The sequence below is a fragment of the Pyrus communis genome, chromosome 12, assembly GCF_041283825.1.
Source record: "Pyrus communis isolate YQ-2024b chromosome 12, ASM4128382v1, whole genome shotgun sequence".
NCBI lineage: Eukaryota > Viridiplantae > Streptophyta > Magnoliopsida > Rosales > Rosaceae > Pyrus > Pyrus communis.
The window spans coordinates 25,591,316-25,611,756 of record NC_142576.1 but is presented as its reverse complement, the minus strand read 5'-3'; the positions used below and the strand labels follow the sequence as shown (position 1 = coordinate 25,611,756).

At 37.2% G+C, this 20,441-nt stretch overlaps 5 protein-coding genes across 5 annotated transcripts; 2 read left to right on the top strand and 3 right to left on the bottom strand.

The window, feature by feature from the left end:
* Positions 1-125: 125 nt before the first annotated feature.
* LOC137744672 (uncharacterized) lies at positions 126-3,008 on the bottom strand. Its single transcript, XM_068484443.2, has 5 exons — positions 2,798-3,008; positions 2,452-2,692; positions 653-956; positions 456-533; positions 126-349 (listed from the first exon to the last, which is right to left on the bottom strand). The coding sequence occupies exons 1-5, from the start codon at positions 2,811-2,813 to the stop codon at positions 299-301; spliced, it is 690 nt and encodes a 229-aa protein (XP_068340544.2). The 5' UTR covers positions 2,814-3,008; the 3' UTR covers positions 126-298.
* Positions 3,009-5,850: 2,842 nt separating this feature from the next.
* On the top strand, positions 5,851-7,186 carry LOC137744983 (ethylene-responsive transcription factor ERN1-like). The gene has a single exon (XM_068484820.2). The coding sequence runs from the start codon at positions 5,988-5,990 to the stop codon at positions 6,933-6,935; it is 948 nt and encodes a 315-aa protein (XP_068340921.2). The 5' UTR covers positions 5,851-5,987; the 3' UTR covers positions 6,936-7,186.
* A 469-nt stretch (positions 7,187-7,655) lies between these two features.
* LOC137744982 (tubulin alpha-3 chain) lies at positions 7,656-10,800 on the bottom strand. The gene is made up of 5 exons (XM_068484819.2): positions 10,544-10,800; positions 9,648-9,862; positions 9,363-9,562; positions 8,676-9,184; positions 7,656-8,192 (listed from the first exon to the last, which is right to left on the bottom strand). The coding sequence occupies exons 1-5, from the start codon at positions 10,654-10,656 to the stop codon at positions 7,880-7,882; spliced, it is 1,350 nt and encodes a 449-aa protein (XP_068340920.2). The 5' UTR covers positions 10,657-10,800; the 3' UTR covers positions 7,656-7,879.
* Positions 10,801-12,111: 1,311 nt separating this feature from the next.
* Positions 12,112-14,817, top strand: LOC137745458 (superoxide dismutase [Cu-Zn] 2). Its single transcript, XM_068485421.2, has 7 exons — positions 12,112-12,281; positions 12,381-12,485; positions 12,668-12,763; positions 12,861-12,892; positions 13,176-13,251; positions 14,418-14,471; positions 14,618-14,817. The coding sequence occupies exons 1-7, from the start codon at positions 12,143-12,145 to the stop codon at positions 14,644-14,646; spliced, it is 531 nt and encodes a 176-aa protein (XP_068341522.1). The 5' UTR covers positions 12,112-12,142; the 3' UTR covers positions 14,647-14,817.
* A 730-nt stretch (positions 14,818-15,547) lies between these two features.
* Positions 15,548-19,626, bottom strand: LOC137745055 (eukaryotic translation initiation factor NCBP). The gene is made up of 6 exons (XM_068484917.2): positions 19,312-19,626; positions 18,791-18,886; positions 18,596-18,700; positions 18,356-18,433; positions 16,047-16,166; positions 15,548-15,955 (listed from the first exon to the last, which is right to left on the bottom strand). Exons 1-6 carry the CDS (start codon positions 19,483-19,485, stop codon positions 15,824-15,826), a joined length of 705 nt encoding a protein of 234 aa, XP_068341018.2. The 5' UTR covers positions 19,486-19,626; the 3' UTR covers positions 15,548-15,823.
* Positions 19,627-20,441: the final 815 nt, after the last annotated feature.

Genomic DNA, 20,441 nt, shown 5'->3' with positions numbered 1-20,441 from the left:
ACGATAAATATTCCAGGGTAAGGATTCCTGTCTCATGTCATCCGTCCTCTTAAGAGACGCACAAGGAGGTACCCCTGCATTCGGGTCATGACACAGAAGCCCCTTCCCCCAAAAACCTCTCCATATTTGCACACTACAAAACATAATTTTTCATTGCTCACACGTATACAAAACATAATTTCGTAATTTACAATAACCCCCTTTTACTCCACTCTACACACCGCATTCATCTTCTAAACAGAGCAAAGAAAACTGTCTTCCCTTCTGCTTCAACAAAATTCAGTATAAATTACACCTATCACTCCGACTCGGTTTCCAGGCTACCCATCCCCTTCAATCCTCTTGGTCTCTGCATCATTTAAACATCAACCAAATATCAAAATACGATTACTCATACCCCTCGAAAATAACGAAAAATGATGCAGCAAATGATATAGTAATTCCAGTTCAAGTACCTTCTTGGTACTTTTCTTCTCCCTAACTTCATATCTCTCTTGGCACATATCAGTGAGCCATGCACCGGGACTCACCAACTACAACCCAACCAAAAATCAGCATCAGAAGCTAAAGTTAAACCCACATAGCCACACGAGAAAAATAAAGTCCAATTTCAAATCTGTTAAATAGCCGAGAAACTAACAAGAGGACTTACAAGTAGGCTTCTTTGGATGAGTTTGGCCCTTTTCTTGGGTCTTTGGGGAAGTTTACAACCCTTCATGGCCAAAAAGTCCTCTTCTTTCTCTTTGCTCGACAAACTGACGTACAGTTTCGGCCAAACAAGCCCCCGGTCCTCAACACTGTTTCCGTCCATCATAACCTTCCCATTCCCGTTGCCATTACAACTCTCATCCACACCCACTGATCCTCTTGTGGCGTAGAACCTTTCCTCCTTCTCCGGTGAAGATGACTTTCGGTTCTCACCTGCGCCACACCAGAGCAGAGCCCCATCAGAATTCCTGTAACCAAACCAAACAGACCCACAAAATAACTTCAGCAAATTAGACAAAACAGCTTGACAACTTTAAGTTTTATAACAAAACACTTCAAAAGCTCAATTAGAGAACAAAAAACTACACTCAACGGCTTGACAACGGCTCCGCTTGTCATATTCTGATTGATTCTTAATTGAGAAACTCCTTATATATCAAAAATGGAATCAATTTTTACCTTTTAAACTGATATTTTGTCTTTGTCCAGAAAAAACACACTATATTTACTGTTAGAGAAATGATTACCCCGCACCCAATTTCTCTTTCTACTGTCTACTGAATACTTACGTTGCTTTATTCTAATTTTATTTATTTTATTTATTCAATCCAATGATACGCGGGTGTGAGTATTTATCAAATATGGTAAAAAATTAATCTTTAATTTCAAAAATGTCATTTTTTTATAAATTTTTTCAAATATATCCAAAATTACATCTAAATAAACACAAATACTCTCAAATTTAATAATAAAATAAATTAGAGAATTGCTATTAGTACTCCAAAAATATTATTCTACATCCATCACAAATGTATTTTTATTTCTAATTATAGAAAGTTTGAAGTGATAAATGAGATTTTTAGAATACTAATAATAATTCCCATTAAAAGGTTTTTTAGCCAAAATGATTCGTGACATTGACATACCTCCTTAATCTGATCCTTAACAATTAATAATAATCAATAGTAGTGTTTTTAAATCTGTTTATCGTGAATCATTTTAGTCTTTCTTTGAATTTGTCCATCGTAATCATTTTAATTTTTTTATGAAAAATATGTCGATTGATCTGTTAGTGTGATGATGTGACATCATTCAGGGCTCAGAAATACAATTATATAACGATATGTGGATTAACTTTACTAAAAATAATATTAGTAAGAAAAAATTGTTGAATGCATGATTGAAATTATGCTGCTCTCACTTGCTGTAACTGCAGCAGTGCTCAATGTCGGTGATGAGGGCGTCGAAGGGGTTAGGGTTGTGGTGGTGGAGTGTCGAAGTGAAGGTAAAGTTAGACCGGAGCTTGAGACAATAGTAACTAAAAAGCTTTTAATTTATTTAATTGTTAAATTTGAAAGTATTTATGTTTATTTAAGTAAAATTTTAAAAATATTTGAATTTTTTTATAAAAAGTGATATTTTTTTAAATTAAAAGTTAATTTTTTTGCTATATTTGATAAATACTCGACGGGTGTGAAGTGAAAAAGGGTATGCAAAAATCACTTCCCTTTCTCCGTTATCCCGGAAAATAATTCGCTTCCTCTGAATGCGACGGGGAAGAGGTTAAGGAATCAAAATTATGTACTAGTAGTTGGGATCAAAATAATACCACAAAAGAAATGAGCAAAAAAATAAAAATAAAAATAAAATAAAATAAAACCTGGGTCCAAATTATGTACTAGTAGTCGGAAACCAAAACAGGTCGTAGGCGCAAGCCGGAAAAATCATGTGAAATCTTCTAACCTGGTGAGGCGATTGGATTGAAATCCAGAGATGTCATTTTTTCCGGAAGTGGAGACCGCAAAGCGATGAATCCGAGACGATGTGATTCTCCTGCACATGCCACCATTGAATTTGAATCTGTCGGCTGAGATTTCTGTGCCTTTGACTCTCACACATCTGAGTCTCTTTCTGTTCCCCCACTGCAAGAAAAACTCTGGTTCCGAAGCTCTCTTATTATTCCTCTCTTCTTCCGTCTCCATACCTGCGAAAATAAATTCAGAAATTAAATAAATAATCAAAACTTGCATCTTCCCAAATGAAACCCAGAAGTGAAAAATCAAAATCTGAACAGTTGAAGAAAGCTTACGATGAGATGTTTCCATGTAAATTACAAAACTTCGAGGATTTTCCAGCAAATTTCACCAAAACAATGAAAGCCCAGATGGAGATGGAGACTCCTCTTCTGGAAATCTCGCTTGTCTTTGCTGTTGTTCTGGAGTTATTCTCTGTATTTTCCTCCCATATTCTGTGAATTCTTACTTCTTTTTCCTTTCCTCTCTGTTGTTTATCTGTCCTCCACTTTTTCTCTTATTGCATTTCTCGTTTTATCCTTTGCCTTGGCCCAGGCAATCAAAATAACTGAAGTTTACTTTAACCGTTAGATTGAATATCAACGGTTTTGGTGCTATGGATTTTGTGTGCCCGCTTTTGGACCCCAAAATGAAATTCGATTTGCACATTTGGTTTTTGGTTTAGCCCTTTTGTGAGAGTTTTGTGAAATGAAGGTGGGCCTTCAATCTCAAATCTCAACTTCTTTCCCCTTTGGTTTTATTTAGAGGCTATATCGTTTTTATACAGTGTTTCACATTTTTTTATTTTTATTTTTATTTTATGTTGAATTACTTATTCACATTGTGACCTTAGGGGGCGTTTGTTGCACCGGATTATCTCGGACTGGACTAGCTTCAAGGACTAAGTTGGACTGGCTTAGACTAGACTAAGCTAGACAAACTTAGTGAAACGTTTGGTGTAGTGTCGGACTAAGAAGTAGGATAATAAAAATAATAAAATAAATTCTTTTTTTTTCTTTTTCTATTTCTTTTTCCTGTTATACAACACTCCTGAAACCTCTCTTCCCTCTCCTTTTTTCCGTCCAAACTCCATAGATTCCAATCACAGCTTTTCCTCCTTTTCAATTGATAAAGCTCTTCGTCCAAATTCCACTACTTGCAACCACATATTTCTCCTCCATTTGAATCGATAAAGCTCCCAAAACACAAACAATCAAAAATTCAATTTCAATCGAAATCGAAATCGCAGTTGCGTTCCTTGTATACCCAACAACGACACTCTGATTTGAGCAGGACGAGGAGAGCGGGAAAGGACGTGATTTGGGTTGGGTCGTGGAAATCGGCTCGGCATCAAGTAGGACGAGGAGAGAGAGGGAGATGACGTGATCTGGGTTCAGGATGAGGAGAGAGGGAAATGACGCAAGCATTAGTGAGAGAACGAGAGCAGTGGAGAGAGCACGCGAGAGCAGAGAGAGGGAGAGGGAGAGACAGAGAGATGAGGAACGACGAAGAAGACAACGTTGTGAGGAAGGTGTTCTTAGCAATCCCATGGTTCAACGCCGGACTAATTTGGACGATCTAACGAGGCCCGGAGTCCACACGAGTCCGGGCTAGTCTCATTTAAGTTAGTCCCCAAGCATACCAAACATGGGACAATAATCTTAGCTAGTCCAGTCCCACTAAGAAGGTGAAACAAAGGCCCCTTATAGATTTGACGAGTTTTCACAAAATTTAATGATATTTTATTTTTTAATGAATATATTGGGCTTTTAATGATCATTCGCGCATCTTTTTGTCACAATTCATATACCAGATTAAATAATTAGAAAACGATTTGTGCACGTCTTTTTTATCCTTAAACACATCTATGTTTAAAAAAAGTCTATTGATTTTTGTTTGTTTCATTTGATTCAAATGCTATGACTAAATATAAATGTGCATAGAGATATAACCGCGCGTGATGATTATTTTCCTTATCGATCCCTATAAATTCAGTCTGAGACAACAAAGTGTATTCGACCTAGGAGTTTGGTACGATGTGCATTAGTTTTTAACAATTTTTTCATAACCAACTTGTGAAATATCTAGTGATGATGGTGATGAGGATCATCTGTCATATATAGTATATGTTTATTCAAAGAAAGAATCTAGTAATAATATAAGAAAGAATCCAGCAATAATATATTAAGGAATAAACAAGTTTTGTCTGGTGATGTAAGTTGTGTCGAAGCAACGCCCTTGAAGATGTAGCTTGTTTCACATGACGGACTAGGTCTTCTTTCACCTAAATTTGAACCTTTCTTTTTGTTCTTGTTCCTGCTCTTGTCTAGAAGATGATTTTGGTGCCTCCAAGTGGCAGCCTATCGTGCCTTCACGACCTATTTTTTGTTGTTGATTTGTTCTCTCTCTCTCTCTCTCTTCTTTTGTGTTATGTCCTTAAAATCCTCAAGTTCTTTTCTCTAGTTTCTAGTTTGTTTGTAAAAAGGTGACATTTTTTAGGAGGTAAATAGGCGACATTTGGTGAAGAATAAAAAAGCAACATTGTGACGTATGCAAGAAAATGATCAACAAATATTGAGTAATCGACACGTTAGCGAGAGTTTTATAGTTTTTTTCTTTTTTGTATTGATGTTATTTACACTAAAGGGGTAAGAGAGTGCGCTAAGCCTCACAATGAGCTTGTAATAATTGATGAAATTGAGGTTTCACCATAAAATCAATTGATAATATGAGGAGTAGCCCAAAAGCATATAAGCCCATAACAAGTCATGTCCCTCACCGATGTGGGACAAATTTTTCCACACATCATCAAATCTCAACAATAATATGGTTCAAATTAGCATTTGGTGAGAATCAAATCTAAGATCTCTCATTTACAAATAAAGGAAAATACTAATAGACCGTAATGGCAAGAGAGTTTTATAATTGAAGTAGTTAAGAATTTTTACTCCTACACATGAAAGTTTACTCACCTTAGTAATTAGTAATGTGCATAAGATTAATTTCTTTGGGTACAATTAGAGATGTGGGAAGGATGCTTTAATTTTAAACAACAAAACTCGGGTGTAACGATTAACACTTTAAAATACTTAAGCTACATACCCAATTGATTGATTTCCGTAAAATGAAGAATTATTATTTTGTAGCTGTGAAATTCGAATAAGGGTATAAATGGAAAAGCAAATAAGTCTCTTGTGAGAGAGAATTTATCTACATTAAACATTAAATATGTGTTTCATAAGGCAACAAACAGAAAAGGACACGGAGAAACTCCTAAACGACCGACTTGCTTGTTGAAAACTCAGAAACCCTAGAATATATAAATCCCGCTCCCACAACCAGATAAGGAGATGGAGACGAGCTTCCTACTACCATTCAGAGCTAGCTAATACAAAAGGAGTGCCTCCCCTTCTTCCATTTCCTTAAATCAAACCCTAGCTTAAATAAAACCTGCACTGGCTTTCTCTCTCTCTTTAATTAATTTCAATGGAGTTTCAGTTCCAACAGCCGAAGCAAGTTTCCTTTGCAGCTGCAGGCATTCCGAAAAGCAGCAGCAAAGTAGGGAAGTTGAAGGGAAGAAATAATAATAGTAGAAGCAACAACAACGCTAACAAGTTTGTTGGTGTGAGACAGAGGCCTTCGGGGAGATGGGTGGCCGAGATCAAAGACACTACTCAAAAAATAAGGATGTGGCTCGGAACCTTTGAGACCGCGGAGGAGGCTGCCCGCGCTTATGATGAAGCCGCCTGCCTTCTTCGCGGCTCAAACACCCGAACCAACTTCATCACCCACGTGTCTATGGACTCCCCTCTTGCTGCTCGCATTCGAAATTTACTCAACGCGAAAAAAGGAGGAGGAGCCACTAAGCAACAACTAGCCCTACTACAACGTAGTACTAGTACTAGTGCTAGTAGTAGTACTAGTTCTGACCATGATCATTTGCCGCCACCGTCTGAACAACTAGTACGGAAAAGCACTAGTAGTACTTCAACTAGCAGCAGCAGTGACACCACTTCCCTTTCGAGAGAGGTATTTCAAGATAATTCTCTGCTGTCTGACGATGTTTACAAACCGGATTTGAGAAACTGCAACGAAGAGTTTGAGTTGAGTTCTTCCTTCAATAATTCTCAATCCAACCTTCTTTCATGGGGGTCATATCAAACGGGGGTTGACCACTTCTCGTTTGCTCAACAAGCGTTTGAGTTTCCGAAACATCAGGCGGCGGCTGCTTTGTCTTCAGCGGAGAGTACTACTACAACTAGTACGGCAGGTGAAGCTGACTCAGAGTTGATGGATTTCGAAAGGATGAAAGTGGAGAGACAGATATCGGCTTCGCTCTATGCAATGAATGGGGTGCAAGAGTATATGGAAACAGTTCATGATCCAAGCGAAGCGCTTTGGGATCTTCCGCCGTTGTGTTCTTTGTTCTGCTAGTTAATTACGATCAATTGAATTGAAGGTGGGCATGGATTTTTCATCTCTCGCTCTCTTCAATTATTATTGTTGCATGTCAACTTTGTTTTTTGTTCCTTCTTTATTTCATCACTCTATACTCTCAAAGGGGTTTAGGGTACGTATACGATCGACGGGTTATAATAACTCCGTAACTCTTATAAATTAAGATGGATCAGAAATTTATTTGCATTAACTTAATCTTGCGGATTTAATTAAAGACCAATGTCTGCTGAAACTTATAGTGTTGCTAATTAAAGGTTCCCTAGCTAGCTTAACGAATGTAATTGACATGTTGTTTCAAAGTAAACGCCCTTAATTTCTCTTACGGATCAAAATAAGAAACTCCGAGGAGACGTACTTTGGATGTGAGCCGAATTAAACCCGTCTTGTTGTACAGATGTTTGTATGTTTCGGCTAATTAGGTCGTTGATTTTTTCGGTAAGATGGGGATTTGGATACAAGTAGAACCAGATGTGATGACAAGAGGCTGTCTTGCTTAAAAGCAGCAATGAATTAAAGGTTATTGAAATTGTGGTACAAAACAGTTAGAGAACCTACAAATGAACCGTTCGAATCATGCGTCATGTTGCGGAGACGACCTACGCAGAGTTGTCGTATTAACTTACCAACCAATTAACACAATACCATTCGATAACTTGGGGTCTAAGATATAGGTCTCGAGTTTTGGGAGGATCTCAATTGTTTCAAAGATATTATTATTTCATTTCAAGTAATGGGAAGTTGGCTACTTTTACACGACAAACGTACTTCGAAAACTATTACAAGGGCAGAACCAAAACACAATGTCATTCGAAAGAAAAAAAGGATATAGAAAAATGCATAGCTAGATAAGAAACAAAATAATCAAGAGGTTTAGCGGGATAGACAGATGGCTACGGAAGGGAATCCCAAACGTTTATGGTTTAGTAATCTTCCCCTTCATCTTCATCATCAGCGCCTTCTGCCCCGACTTCCTCGTAGTCTTTTTCAAGAGCAGCAAGATCCTCACGAGCTTCCGAGAATTCACCTTCCTCCATTCCTTCACCTACATACCAATGTACAAATGCCCGCTTGGAATACATAAGGTCAAATTTATGGTCAATTCGGGAGAAGACTTCAGCTACAGCAGTGTTGTTGCTTATCATACAAACTGCTCGTTGCACCTTGGCAAGATCTCCACCTGGTACCACTGTCGGGGGCTGGTAGTTAATACCACATTTGAAACCAGTTGGGCACCTGAAGGTATCCATATAAATATAAAGCACTCATTCAGATTTCGAGATTTTGACAAAAAAAAAAAAAAAAAAAAAAACACTCATTCGGATAAACACAAAAGACAACAAAAATAGCTTATAAAGTCGAATAATCTGCATTGAAAACCCCATCATCCTTCCCTTCCACTTTGTCTACAAACAAGGGTTTCCTACCATTAATATTGCTACCAGTGGATAAGAAATTAATGTATACACAATGAGAGTATGATGCCAAAAACATGTTTTAACCCACAAATGTTCTAGAGATATACTAAGAAAATGTCAGCATTAATACACCCTAAGCTTAATGTGTGTGACCGTAAATAAATGTCATTGCCAGTGCCTGAACAAGAAGAACTGAAATAATGAAATTAATAATAAAGTAAGGCCCATCTCATCAATTTTGTTGCAAATTCTATTTAGGCTTATACTTTAATGAAACTAGATGCACAGAATGTCTACTCACCAGTCCACAAACTGAACTGTCCGCCTAGTCTTAATGGTAGCTACAGCAGCATTTACATCCTTTGGTACAACATCACCACGGTACATCAAGCAGCATGCCATGTACTTCCCATGCCTTGGATCACACTTGGCCATCATACTTGAGGGCTCAAATACAGCACTTGTGATCTCAGGAACTGATAGTTGCTCATGGAAGGCCTTTGCAGCGGAGATTACAGGAGCATAAGATGAGAGCATAAAGTGGATACGAGGGTATGGAACGAGGTTAGTTTGAAACTCTGTAATGTCCACATTAATGGCACCATCAAACCTCAACGAAGTTGTCAAAGAAGAGATTGTTTGGGATATTAAACGATTCAAGTTGGTGTAGGTTGGTCTTTCAATGTCTAAAGACCTCCTACAGATATCATAAATGGCTTCATTGTCCAGAAGCACAGCCACGTCTGTATGTTCAAGGAGAGAATGTGTGGAAAGCACACTATTGTAGGGTTCTACCACAGCAGTGGAGACCTGCACATTTTAAGATTAGTTGTTGTAGACGGGTGGACATGAATGGTTCAACATATTAAGAGAACCGTTACGTGGAAGCAGATGAAAAAGACAAGTTGGGCAAGGGTTCACTAATACTAGTTTTAGCAGCAAAGATCCATCCAGTTATCATATTGTGTATTTTTTTAAAGTAATGTACCTGAGGAGAAGGATAAATGGTGAAACCGAGCTTTGACTTCTTTCCATAATCAACAGACAATCGTTCGAGAAGTAATGAACCCAAACCAGAACCAGTGCCACCACCAACAGCGTTAAATACCAAAAACCCTTGCAGGCCAGTGCAATTATCAGCTAATTTTCTTACCCTGTCAAGGCATAGGTCCACAATTTCCTTCCCCACTGTAGCATTCGACAGAGAAAACCAGTTATAACTAAAGTAATAGATGCAAATGCCAGTTGGACGGTGCAAAAGAAATTCTTATACCCGTGTAGTGTCCTCTGGCAAAATTGTTAGCAGCATCTTCTTTGCCAGAAATAAGTTGCTCAGGATGAAAAAGTTGTCGGTAAGTCCCAGTCCTGACTTCATCGATAACTGTTGGTTCGAGATCAACAAATATGGCTCTGGGCACATGACTTCCAGAACCAGTTTCGCTGAAGAAGGTGTTAAAAGAATCGGTTTCAGAGCCGACAGAGGTGTCACTGCATTCACATATAAACCTTCTTAAGACCAGAAGAGTGGGAAAAGACAAAAGATTGACGCAAAAGGATCCACTAAGTAAAGAGATCATGACATTTCTTGACATTTGCACATTACAAAGACGAGGGCGTCTGAGTTTCAATTAAGAAACCGACACCTACAGATTACATATGTGTTCACATAATAGATTCAATCAAGCCTCTGCGATTCCAAGGTTGATCTCAACAGATGCAAAAATCATCAAAACTTGATTGAAATTCCAAGAAAGACAAAATCCAACATTTCCAAATCTGGACAGGAAGCTAACATTAGTAACAATTCAAGCCCAGAATTCAATCAAGGTTCCTCTAAATTGGAAATGAAACGATAATACAGATCAAAGGAAGGCAAAAAGAATTGGTCTTTGAGTGTGTTGATCTCAATCACAAATTATGCTGCATTACGAAACTCCCCACATTTTAGTTTTCATGAATGAAGTAGCAAGAAACCATGTTGCATTTAGGCCAATCCAATTCTCATCTGCTAGATTTGTTGAACATATGTATAACCCAATTCCCAATTTCATCAATAAAAACTAAAAACATTGAGATTTTTCATAGGAATATATATTTAAAGTTCCAAACAAACAAAAAAAACAGAGAAATTGAGAGGGAGTGAAAGAGGGGAGAGAGACGGGTACCAACCTGGGCATGGTACCATCAGGCTGAATGCCATGCTCAAGGCAGTAGAGCTCCCAGCACGCATTCCCAACTTGGATCCCTGCTTGTCCGATGTGTATGCTTATTATCTCTCTCATCTCTCTCTCTCTCTCTCTCTCTCTCTCTCTTCAATTGCTTACAACAACGAGAGAAAGAAATGCAACAACAACGTTATCTCTTCTAATCTCTTCTGTTTTAATGATGATTGGTATTAGGATTTCCTATCCACACATTTTTTTTTTCTTCAATTTATTTGATTCGACAGTTAAAAATTAAAAAAATATGTGAAATGTAAAAAAAAATGTATGAATATCACACCTATTATTGGTTATTGGGCTTTTTTTGGTAAACAATTATAATCAATTATTTCTTTTATTTTTTTGGTAACCATATAATTTTTTTTTTCCAGTAAGCATACAATTAGTGGTTCTAGATATTAATTTTTTTTTAATTATTATCTAATTAATGTATTATATTTGTGTTAAGTTCTTAATTTATTTTGTGACAATACGATTTTCATGCCCTTGAAATATCGTTTAAATTGAAACTTGAAAGTAAGGCTATCTCCAACTGACTTGGTTAAAAGGTCATAGGGCTAAAAATAGTTTGAAATGATACGAAAATTGTCTCAAACCAAGGGTTAGGCCAAAGAGTTTGTGGGCCCCACTAGGCCAAAACCCCCCAAATCAGGCAAACGAGCTGGCCATTTCCAGCAGCCAAACCTCCAGCCCAGCCCACTTACCCTCCAACGACTAATTGGTGTTAGAATGTCAAGCCTGGCTTTGTGGCAAGTGTAAGAATACCGTGCTTTCTTCGTTATTGTGCTTTCTTTATGCCAAAGGGTGTTTCAATGGACCATTTTCTAACTCAAGGCAAACTGCAAGGGAAGATCAAAACAAGAGAGATGAAGGAGAAAGAAAAGTAATCTGGAGAGTTACTATTTTAATATAATAGTTTAATTTAATTAAATATACGGAATTGTTATTGGCACTCCAAAATTTTCATTCCACACTCCAAACTTTCTATATTTAGAAAGAAAACTATTATTGTGATGAGTGTAGAATGAGATTTTTAGAATACCAATAGCACTTCCTTAACTATATTAATTTAATTAAAATAATAAATTATTGAGAGAGATATGTTTAGCTTATGGGCTTGTGTTTTTTTTGTTAAAGAGCTATATTTGGTTTATGACATTTTGACCTCCTCAATTGGAGAAGGTATAAAATACGATATGATACTATTCATTAAAATATAATTTAGTGCAGAATTACAATGCTAAATATGCACATTCGATTCGAGAGGCCACCTTCGATTGGAGATGGATAAATACAAGAGAGATTTAATGAAAAACTCATGGTACTGTTTACTTTAACGAAAAACTATATTTTTACACTAAAAACTCAATCATGGTACTATTCACTTTACCTTTTATTTTATCCTTATCATTAAAACTCAAAGTTTTCAAGTCATTTTGCATTAGTTTTCATGAACTAATCCAAATTCCAATCCATGTGCTAGAGGATTCGACAAAAAAAAAACCATGTGCTGGAGGGAAGCTGAAATGCCAGAAATGAAAATAACATGAGATATGAAAAGGCGGACAGCGGCAACAGCACAGAAAGCAGAGGAGGAAATCAAATGGCTAGTGTGAAAGCAGTGGCTCTTATCACCGGAGATTCTAACGTCCGAGGCTCCCTTCATTTCCTTCAGGATTCCAACGGTCTCTCTCTCTCTCTCTCTCTCTCTCTCATCTCTCTCATCTCTCTCTCTCTCCCCCCCTCCCTACTGTCTCACCGGAAATCAAATGAATGATGAACAGGGGGGCCTACACGCATACAGGGGAGGATTAGTGGCCTCTCTCCTGGCCTTCATGGTTTCCATATCCATGCTCTTGGTGATACCTCCAATGGTTGCAATTCCACTGGTATCTCTCTCTCTCTCTCTCAGTTTCTGCTTCAATTCTTCATCTTTTTATGTAATTTTTCATTGCATCTAGGACATGATTCTTGTTTCTTTAATGGGTTTTACTTGCTCCATACTCTTCATTTTTCTTGGTGGGTGGTTACTGGTTTAGACTTTTCAAAATTTTAATCTTTGATGTTTTAGGACCTCATTTTAATCCACTGAAGAAGGAGCATGGAGCTCCTTCGGATAAGGAGCGTCACGCTGGCGATTTGGGTAACGTTGTTGCAGGCCCAGATGGTATGAACAAAACAACTATGAAAAATTATTGCTTTTCTTTTCTCTGTGAAGTTAATTTAGTATTGTACTAAAATTTGTGGTCTCACTAACTCTGCAGGAGTTGCTGAGGTTTCTCTCCAGGACTGGCAGGTAACAATTCCTTCTCCTTTACTATTTACTAAATAGTCGTAACATTCTATGGACCTAAATATGAATATGAAGAAATATTTATGCCTAGATACTTCATTCTATGGATCTAAATTCATAGAAGAAGCGCTGTAAAGATCAATACACGAGGTTTTTAAACATGTATGTGCATGTCATGGGCTTATCTACAATGCTAGCATGTTGTCAGCAGCTATGCGATTATTCATATGCCCTTGGATTGCTACCTGTACCCCCTTCGTTATACTTTTCTAATCTATTTTTTTAGATTCCACTGAGCGGACCTGATTCCATTCTTGGGCGAGCAGTCGTAGTGCACGCTGATCCTGATGATCTTGGTAAAGGTAAGCATGTAAAATTTGGTCGGGAATTACATAGCTGCTACTTCAGCTCCTTTGTGTAGTTTGATATCTGCTTTGATTATTTGACACAAAAGCAATAAGTTTTCCTATTCCATGATTATTTCACCCAAAAGGAATTTTAGGCTTGTGGTCCTTGATTACAAATTTCTTGTCATCTCTCTCTTCTAACGGACGATCACTTTTGTAATTTTTTTTAAACAAAGAGATGAAGTTTTAATCATACAAGAAACTGTGCATATTACTTGATCACTCAAGTTTTCGTTTCTGAATTTTCAGTATCAATTGGCACCAGCTACTGATTTTATGACTAGAAAGCAAATAACTACGCTGTGGGGATCAAATGTTTGTTTGTTGAACTATTTTGGGTACATCGGCTAATAGGCCAATATTTGTCTATAGAACTTTATGTCAAAGTATCAATCTTTATTAGATTATCTTGGTATCTAATTCTAAGTCACTTAGTTGTGAATCTGCAACGAATCTTCTTTTCATGGGAACTAAAACCTTGTGAGACTTCATAATGATCCTCAAAATATTTCATTTTGAAGTCGTTAATCCTTTAGGGCTGTTGAGATACTGTAATACAAAATAGATGAATGTACTTTGTGTTTTTGCAAAGCATCTTCTTGTACTTATATCACAAGGACAACAAACTCATGATAATTAAGACTGAATAATGGTTATTCATGCTGTGAAATTTTTCTCACTTTTGTCCGGTTTGTACTAATCACTGAACACTCTAAGAAGCGCTGCACTTCTTACTTGAGAAATAGTTTCTCTTGCATACCTTTTGGAACTTGATTTTGACTTTAAGTCTTAACAGAAAAGTGGGTGACTTTACCTGTTTTGTAGCCCTTCACATTGCGGTTAAAGTCATATATGTTTTGTAACAAAAAGTACCACAGATGATTTTCCAGTTTGTGGCTCTGTGCTGTTATTGCTAGTATATGATGTTAGGAAATTATAAAGCACTAAACCAATTTGGCGTTTGCGTTTTCTGTCAACAATGTACTCTGCCATCTTCAGTTATTTCAAAATTCTGTTTGCTAGTGCAAATGTCAGTGCTGTGGATTGATCTTTGATTCATCTTCACATGAATGATATCATCGATATTTTGCCCTGATGTCTACATATCCCCGATTGAACAGGTGGACATGAACTTAGCAAGACTACCGGGAACGCAGGAGCAAGAGTTGGATGTGGTATGTTTTCACTTCTCTAGCTATTTGTTGTTGCTGGCAGATTGTTTATATCAAATTCAGTGGTAGGGTCCGGCAAACTGTTTTTTCGTCATTCCTCTATTTTCGCTCACACCCTTTCCTATATTTGTAATATTGATTTTCGACAGGTATCATTGGCCTTAAGTCATCTGTGTAAAAGAAGAATGGCTGCAGAGCAGAAAGCAAATAACCTAGTAAATGTGGTTTAGTCCTTTCTTTTTCACTCCTTTGTGTTTAGCGTTCTTTATGCATGTTATGATAATATTCTATGGGTATATAAGATGAACTTGAGAGACGAGAAGTCTAATTTAGAGCTTTTTGATAACCATTTCGTTCTTAGCTTTTAGTTTCGATTTTCTTAGCTTCAACGAAAAACATATGGGAGAAGTAAGAAAGAGAGGAGGGAGTGAGAACGGAGAATGCATAAATGATGAGACAAAACTTGAAGGAAAAAAAAAATCTCTCCTTCCTCCCTCCCAGTCTCACTTACATTCTTTCTCCCATGAAAAATGAAAACTACAAACAGAACGCTCGGTGTAAAATTGTTGGGGAGCAAATCTCGTCACTTAGACGATCAACTATTATCGTAAGCAATTCAATTAACATTATGTACAAATATTAGATGCCTAATTAATTAGTTTTTGAATATTACAAGCAAGCATCTGGTGGAACAATGCCACTAGTGTTTACATTTACATTGATACAATTATTGCAACTGCTGATGCTTATGTTCCTTCAATGTTTTGGTACAACACGTCACTGATTCTCACACCTCGTCCCTGCAATACATTGCATAAAGATAAAAAGTGACTTTTCGGGCGAGCGATATTCTAATTAGTCTAATCTAAAACAACATTGAAGGGGTTCAAGGGAATTGAAATTTGATGCAGAAAAAGGGCACACTACTCTTAACCTATTTGACTACACTCAAATGTGCGATAGATGTTTATTACCCGAGCGGGGCAGTTTTTGTTGCGTGGTTGGTCGATTAGAATGGGGTTTTTGACATTAAGCATTACAGCATCAAGGCATAAACATATAAATTGGGCGTGGATGGATTAAAGGAGACATGCACGACAGCAATGTTTGATAAAGCAAAAGCACATAATCAGTTGGTGAAATCAGTTATTTTGTTTGATAATCCATCAGTAAGTTAATTTAGTACAGATATACTCTGTTACAGTTCAACCTAACGGACTGCCACCACTTGTCAAGTCTCCAGACTTTGCGCGTCTCCTGTTCTTCATGCAAGATTTTTACTGATTTTGGTCGTGCATCAGTCGCCTTCCCGAAAAGCTTTTCTGAAACTAGTGCTCTTATCTGGTGGCATCAATTTAGCCCCTCAACCATGTGTTTCTGTAAGATGAATTGTCACGCAGCGAAGCATCGTGTGGCTTGTATTCCATGAGATAGCTGTGTGGAAGCTTCAAGTTCCGCTTGATCGCATCTCTTAAAGCCATTACAGCCTGGTTAACAAAAGCCACGTCAAGATATTACACTAAACACGCTGACAAAAAGACTAGTAACACAAGTAGCAAACTGCTATAAATTACAAACCTGATGATCAGAAGCATTCCGATTCCAGACACTCAATATATCCTCATTGAATCTGATGCTTAGTACTGCACCACATATGTTCTCTCCATAATCAAGCTGGTCACCCACCAAGGCAAGAACCTGCGCATATTATGTAAGGAGTCAGAAATAAGTTCTAGTCGATACTTCTCTCCTCTATCAAGGATATCCTACGTTTAAATACCCCCATTCCCCAGCCCAAGTATCTCAACTAGCTCTAAAAAAATACATTTAGACAAAGCAAAATTAAATTAGCAGTAAAACCCCATAAGAGATGCACACTCATATAAATGCATATGTCAAGCATGTCCAGGATTTGTAGATACTTCCGTAGGCTCCATTCCTATAGCATCTAGAGATTAATATAGGTAATTTAGAAAGATGCCAAAATACGCTCATTCAGGGTTCTGGGCAACAAACCCACCCCAAGAGTTACACCTCAACCTAAAGGCATCAACCCATCGTGATAAAAGTGAAAAATGCAATGATGCTGTTCTTACTGTCTGGGATCCTGCAGAACAGGATCCCACACCTGTAGCTGCCAGAATTTGCCTTCTTAGATCAGTAAAAAAACAATTGGAAGCAACCCAAATTGCAGCAAGAATTCATCACTCAACAAAATCAAAGAGACGAGGTACTTTTTTTTTTTTTTTTTTTTGAGAAGAAACGATAACACTTTTATAAATAAAAACAAGAATTACAAAATAGTGGATAAGAAATCCACCATGTAGCAAAGCTAGCTAAGACCTCTCAAATAGATCTAATTACAAGTAACATAACCTCAACCAAAATCATTTTACGGCTGCTAACATATCCCACACTATATGAGAAAGAGAATAATCCTTACACTCATTCGAAACTGATGCCCAGAGGGCTGTCCAGTATCTTACTCTACCCCATAGTTCTGCTACCCCCACTCCATTATAATCCTCAAAAACTCTTCTGTTATGCTCCAACCAAATGTAATATTAAGCAACACCTGAAGGATACTTCAATACCTTATAGAAAACATAAAAGCAGCTTCCAATCACTGCATGGCTATACTGATTCTAAAGCGGGTCTCGAAAAAGACAAAAAAATGCTTTACTTGTAAGAGTTGGACTAATATGCATTTGATTATCCTAAGTGAACTCCATTGTGGTAACTTGTCACTAAATTCCCATTTAATATTCCAGAACCAACAAGTGCAAATTAATGCCACACTTGTAAGGGTTGGACTAATATGCAGTTGAATGTCCTAAGTGAACACCATTGTGATAACTTGTCACTAAATTCCCATTTAATATTCCACAACCAACCAGTGCAAATTAATGCCACACTTGTAAGGGTTGGACTAATATGCAGTTGAATGTCCTAAGTGAACACCATTGTGGTAACTTGTCACTAAATTCCCATTTAATATTCCACAACCAACCAGTGCAAATTAATGCCATACTAGGTTTTGAGCAAAGATAATCAGCTTTAAGAAGATCATATGGTTTCCTTTTTGTGTACCACGTACAGATAACGTCTATGGATTAGAAGTTAGTTGTGTATACCCAGGCGAACGCAAGCTTTAAATTTCAAATTTTTTAGGGTGCCACCAACTCTATGGGTTGGATGATACATTCTTCTAAGGTATCACTGACATCTAGGCGGTACGTCACCGAGATAAAGGCAAGTATCAGTATATGTTGAGTTGTCAACACTGAGGCATAAAATTTCCAAGCACATCAAAGAGGACCACAGCTTTGATGAATATTGACCAAAATCTTACTCCTGTGTGATTTGCAAAACAAGAGCTTAGTCTTGATCCTGTTGGGCTAAACATATATGGATATACAAAGTCTATATCAGTGCACTAATTATTCATATAACATTCCTAAAGCTTCATTTAAAATTTATATATTTCTATGACAACTACATTTCTGTAACTTTTTACTATATATTTTCATCAATACTTTGATAAATCACTACCAATGTATTCCCTAGTCCCTCTTTTTTCACCCCTATGGTAGGACTATGAAGGTAGGCTATTTGATAACCGAATACAATAATCTGATAACAATCATAATTACTGTTTATTATTGCCGCATAAATCTTCAGAAGGCATCATTAAGAAGAATTAGACGACTCTTCTGAATGTTCAGAGAATCTACCAATTTCCTACTGAAACCCAATGCTTCAGTAGGATAATTTTTTCAAAATCCAACATGGTAAAAATGAAATGGTATTATCAACTGATGGTATGAAAGTAGCCTGGCAATCGCGCAACACCACAACAAAGAGAAAATTCCAGTTTTTATCCTTACCAGGTCCTCCCAAAAACGGCCCGAAACAGCCTTTTTGAATCGTATTATCCATTTACCACCATTGCAATTAGCAGAGTCCTGAAAAACAAAAAATTTCAGACATGTTGGTATTCTGTCATTCAAAAACTTAATATCTTTGAAGAAACAATAAGATACTTGCATTCTGTTGGAAGGAATAAGAAGCAAAATTAGCCAAGTGATTAGAAAGAGCAAATTGAAAGTCAGGTTTCAGATATTTACCTCCCAGAGCGGGCGGATTCCATCTTTGAAAAGATGCAAGTCTGTTGGACTAGGCAAAGAAGAAGGACGGGCTAGGTGGCAGTAACAGACCCAAAAATCTTCAACCTATATTATCCAAGCAACAACAAGTCAATAAAACGAAAAGATTACACTTAATCACATTTCCTCCTGCTGATATTAAGGTAGATATTGTACCGTACTGAAGTCGACAATTTTCTTTATATTGTCTTCATATGGTGTCTGGCTCCGGATTCCTGGGGTGCGACGAGTGTACCAAAATACGAACTTGTGCTAATCATAAAAACATGACAAAAATCAGTTACACAAAAACACAAAGATTGCCAATTGAACCTGCATTTGAAACAGAGAATGGAAGAACAAGAATTTGGTATGCGAAAGACCCATAGTAGACAAACTGAATCGAACGAAACCCGGTATCGTTTTACAAAATTGATGAGAACAAAAGACGGAGATCAAAATAAATTGACTCCTAGATATACAATTCAACAGAAATCCAACTCCTTGGGCGAAAATTAGAATTTAAACAATTTAATCATAAATTCATAATAAAGTCAGCTAATCGAGCAGCAATTCACTAATGAAAGACCACAACTTTATCTAGATGAATGAATCTCTCTAGGTTAATCAATCTAAACCCCACACACATATATATATATATATAGAGAGAGAGAGGGAGGATGAGAGAGAGAGGGAACCTTGAGGGGATGGAGGCCAGCTTTGAGGTCGCGAGCATGGCGTTCACGAACTTCATCGGATTCCTTGGGATGAGTATCGTGAGAGTCTACGACGAGTGCTTGCGCGTAACTGGTGACGTTGTTGTTGTTCTCATTGTTGTTGTTATTCGACTCCTTTTCTGCTATCAACTCCATCCCCCCCAAAATCCCTAATTCCCTCTCTCTCTCTCTCTCTCTCTCTCTCTCTCTCTCTCTCTCTCTCTCTTCCCTCTCTCTCCTCTCTCTGCAACGCACAGCAACAACAGACGAACACCGTATGAAATTAAAGTAGAAGAGAAACGCGGTTTCTTCTTCTTCTTGTTTCGGGCTTTCTACGACATGGTCTTGGGCTCAGTTTCAATTAGCCCGCAATTGGGTTTTGGGTTGGACATTTTTTTCTCTCTCTAAAAAAAAAATAACAAGACACGGTTATTCATTTTTTTCGAGCCCTGAAAAGCTCTGAGGAATTTCCACCTTCACCGCAATTGGGTTTTAGGTTGACTCTATATATGCCCCATATCTCATCCTAGGTTATCTCTTTTTTCTTTCTTTAATAAAAACTAATTAAATATATAGTGAAAACTTTGGCAAATTGTAAGTTAAACGGTGTTTTAATCGTTAATTTAATTTTTTTAATTATTATTAATTTTTAATCTCAGTAATTTCGTTTCATAATATCATAACAAAATGTTAAATATGAACATGTATAATAAATTGAAATATATACATTTTATTTATCAAAATTTGATCATTCTTTTTTAGTACATCGATATTTTTACATTAAGGGGAGGGAGAGTTTGGCTAAGCCACATAATAGACAGTCTAATTTAGTATTAAATTCGTCACCTACGAGATTCGAACCTAATACCTCTCACATGTATCAATTTCTTTTTTTATGCCACCATTCCTCCTATGCCGACTTATCTCCAATGTCTTGTGTTTGTTTGTAGGAACATAGAAGGAGACCATGAAAAATGACACAAGGGAGTTAGAACAACGTATGATGAGGCTGTTAAAAGCTTGAGATTAGGTAAAAACAATTATTCATTAAATACGTGGCACCACCAATTTTTAGTTAATCCATCCACATCAAAAGTCTAGACTAGTATATA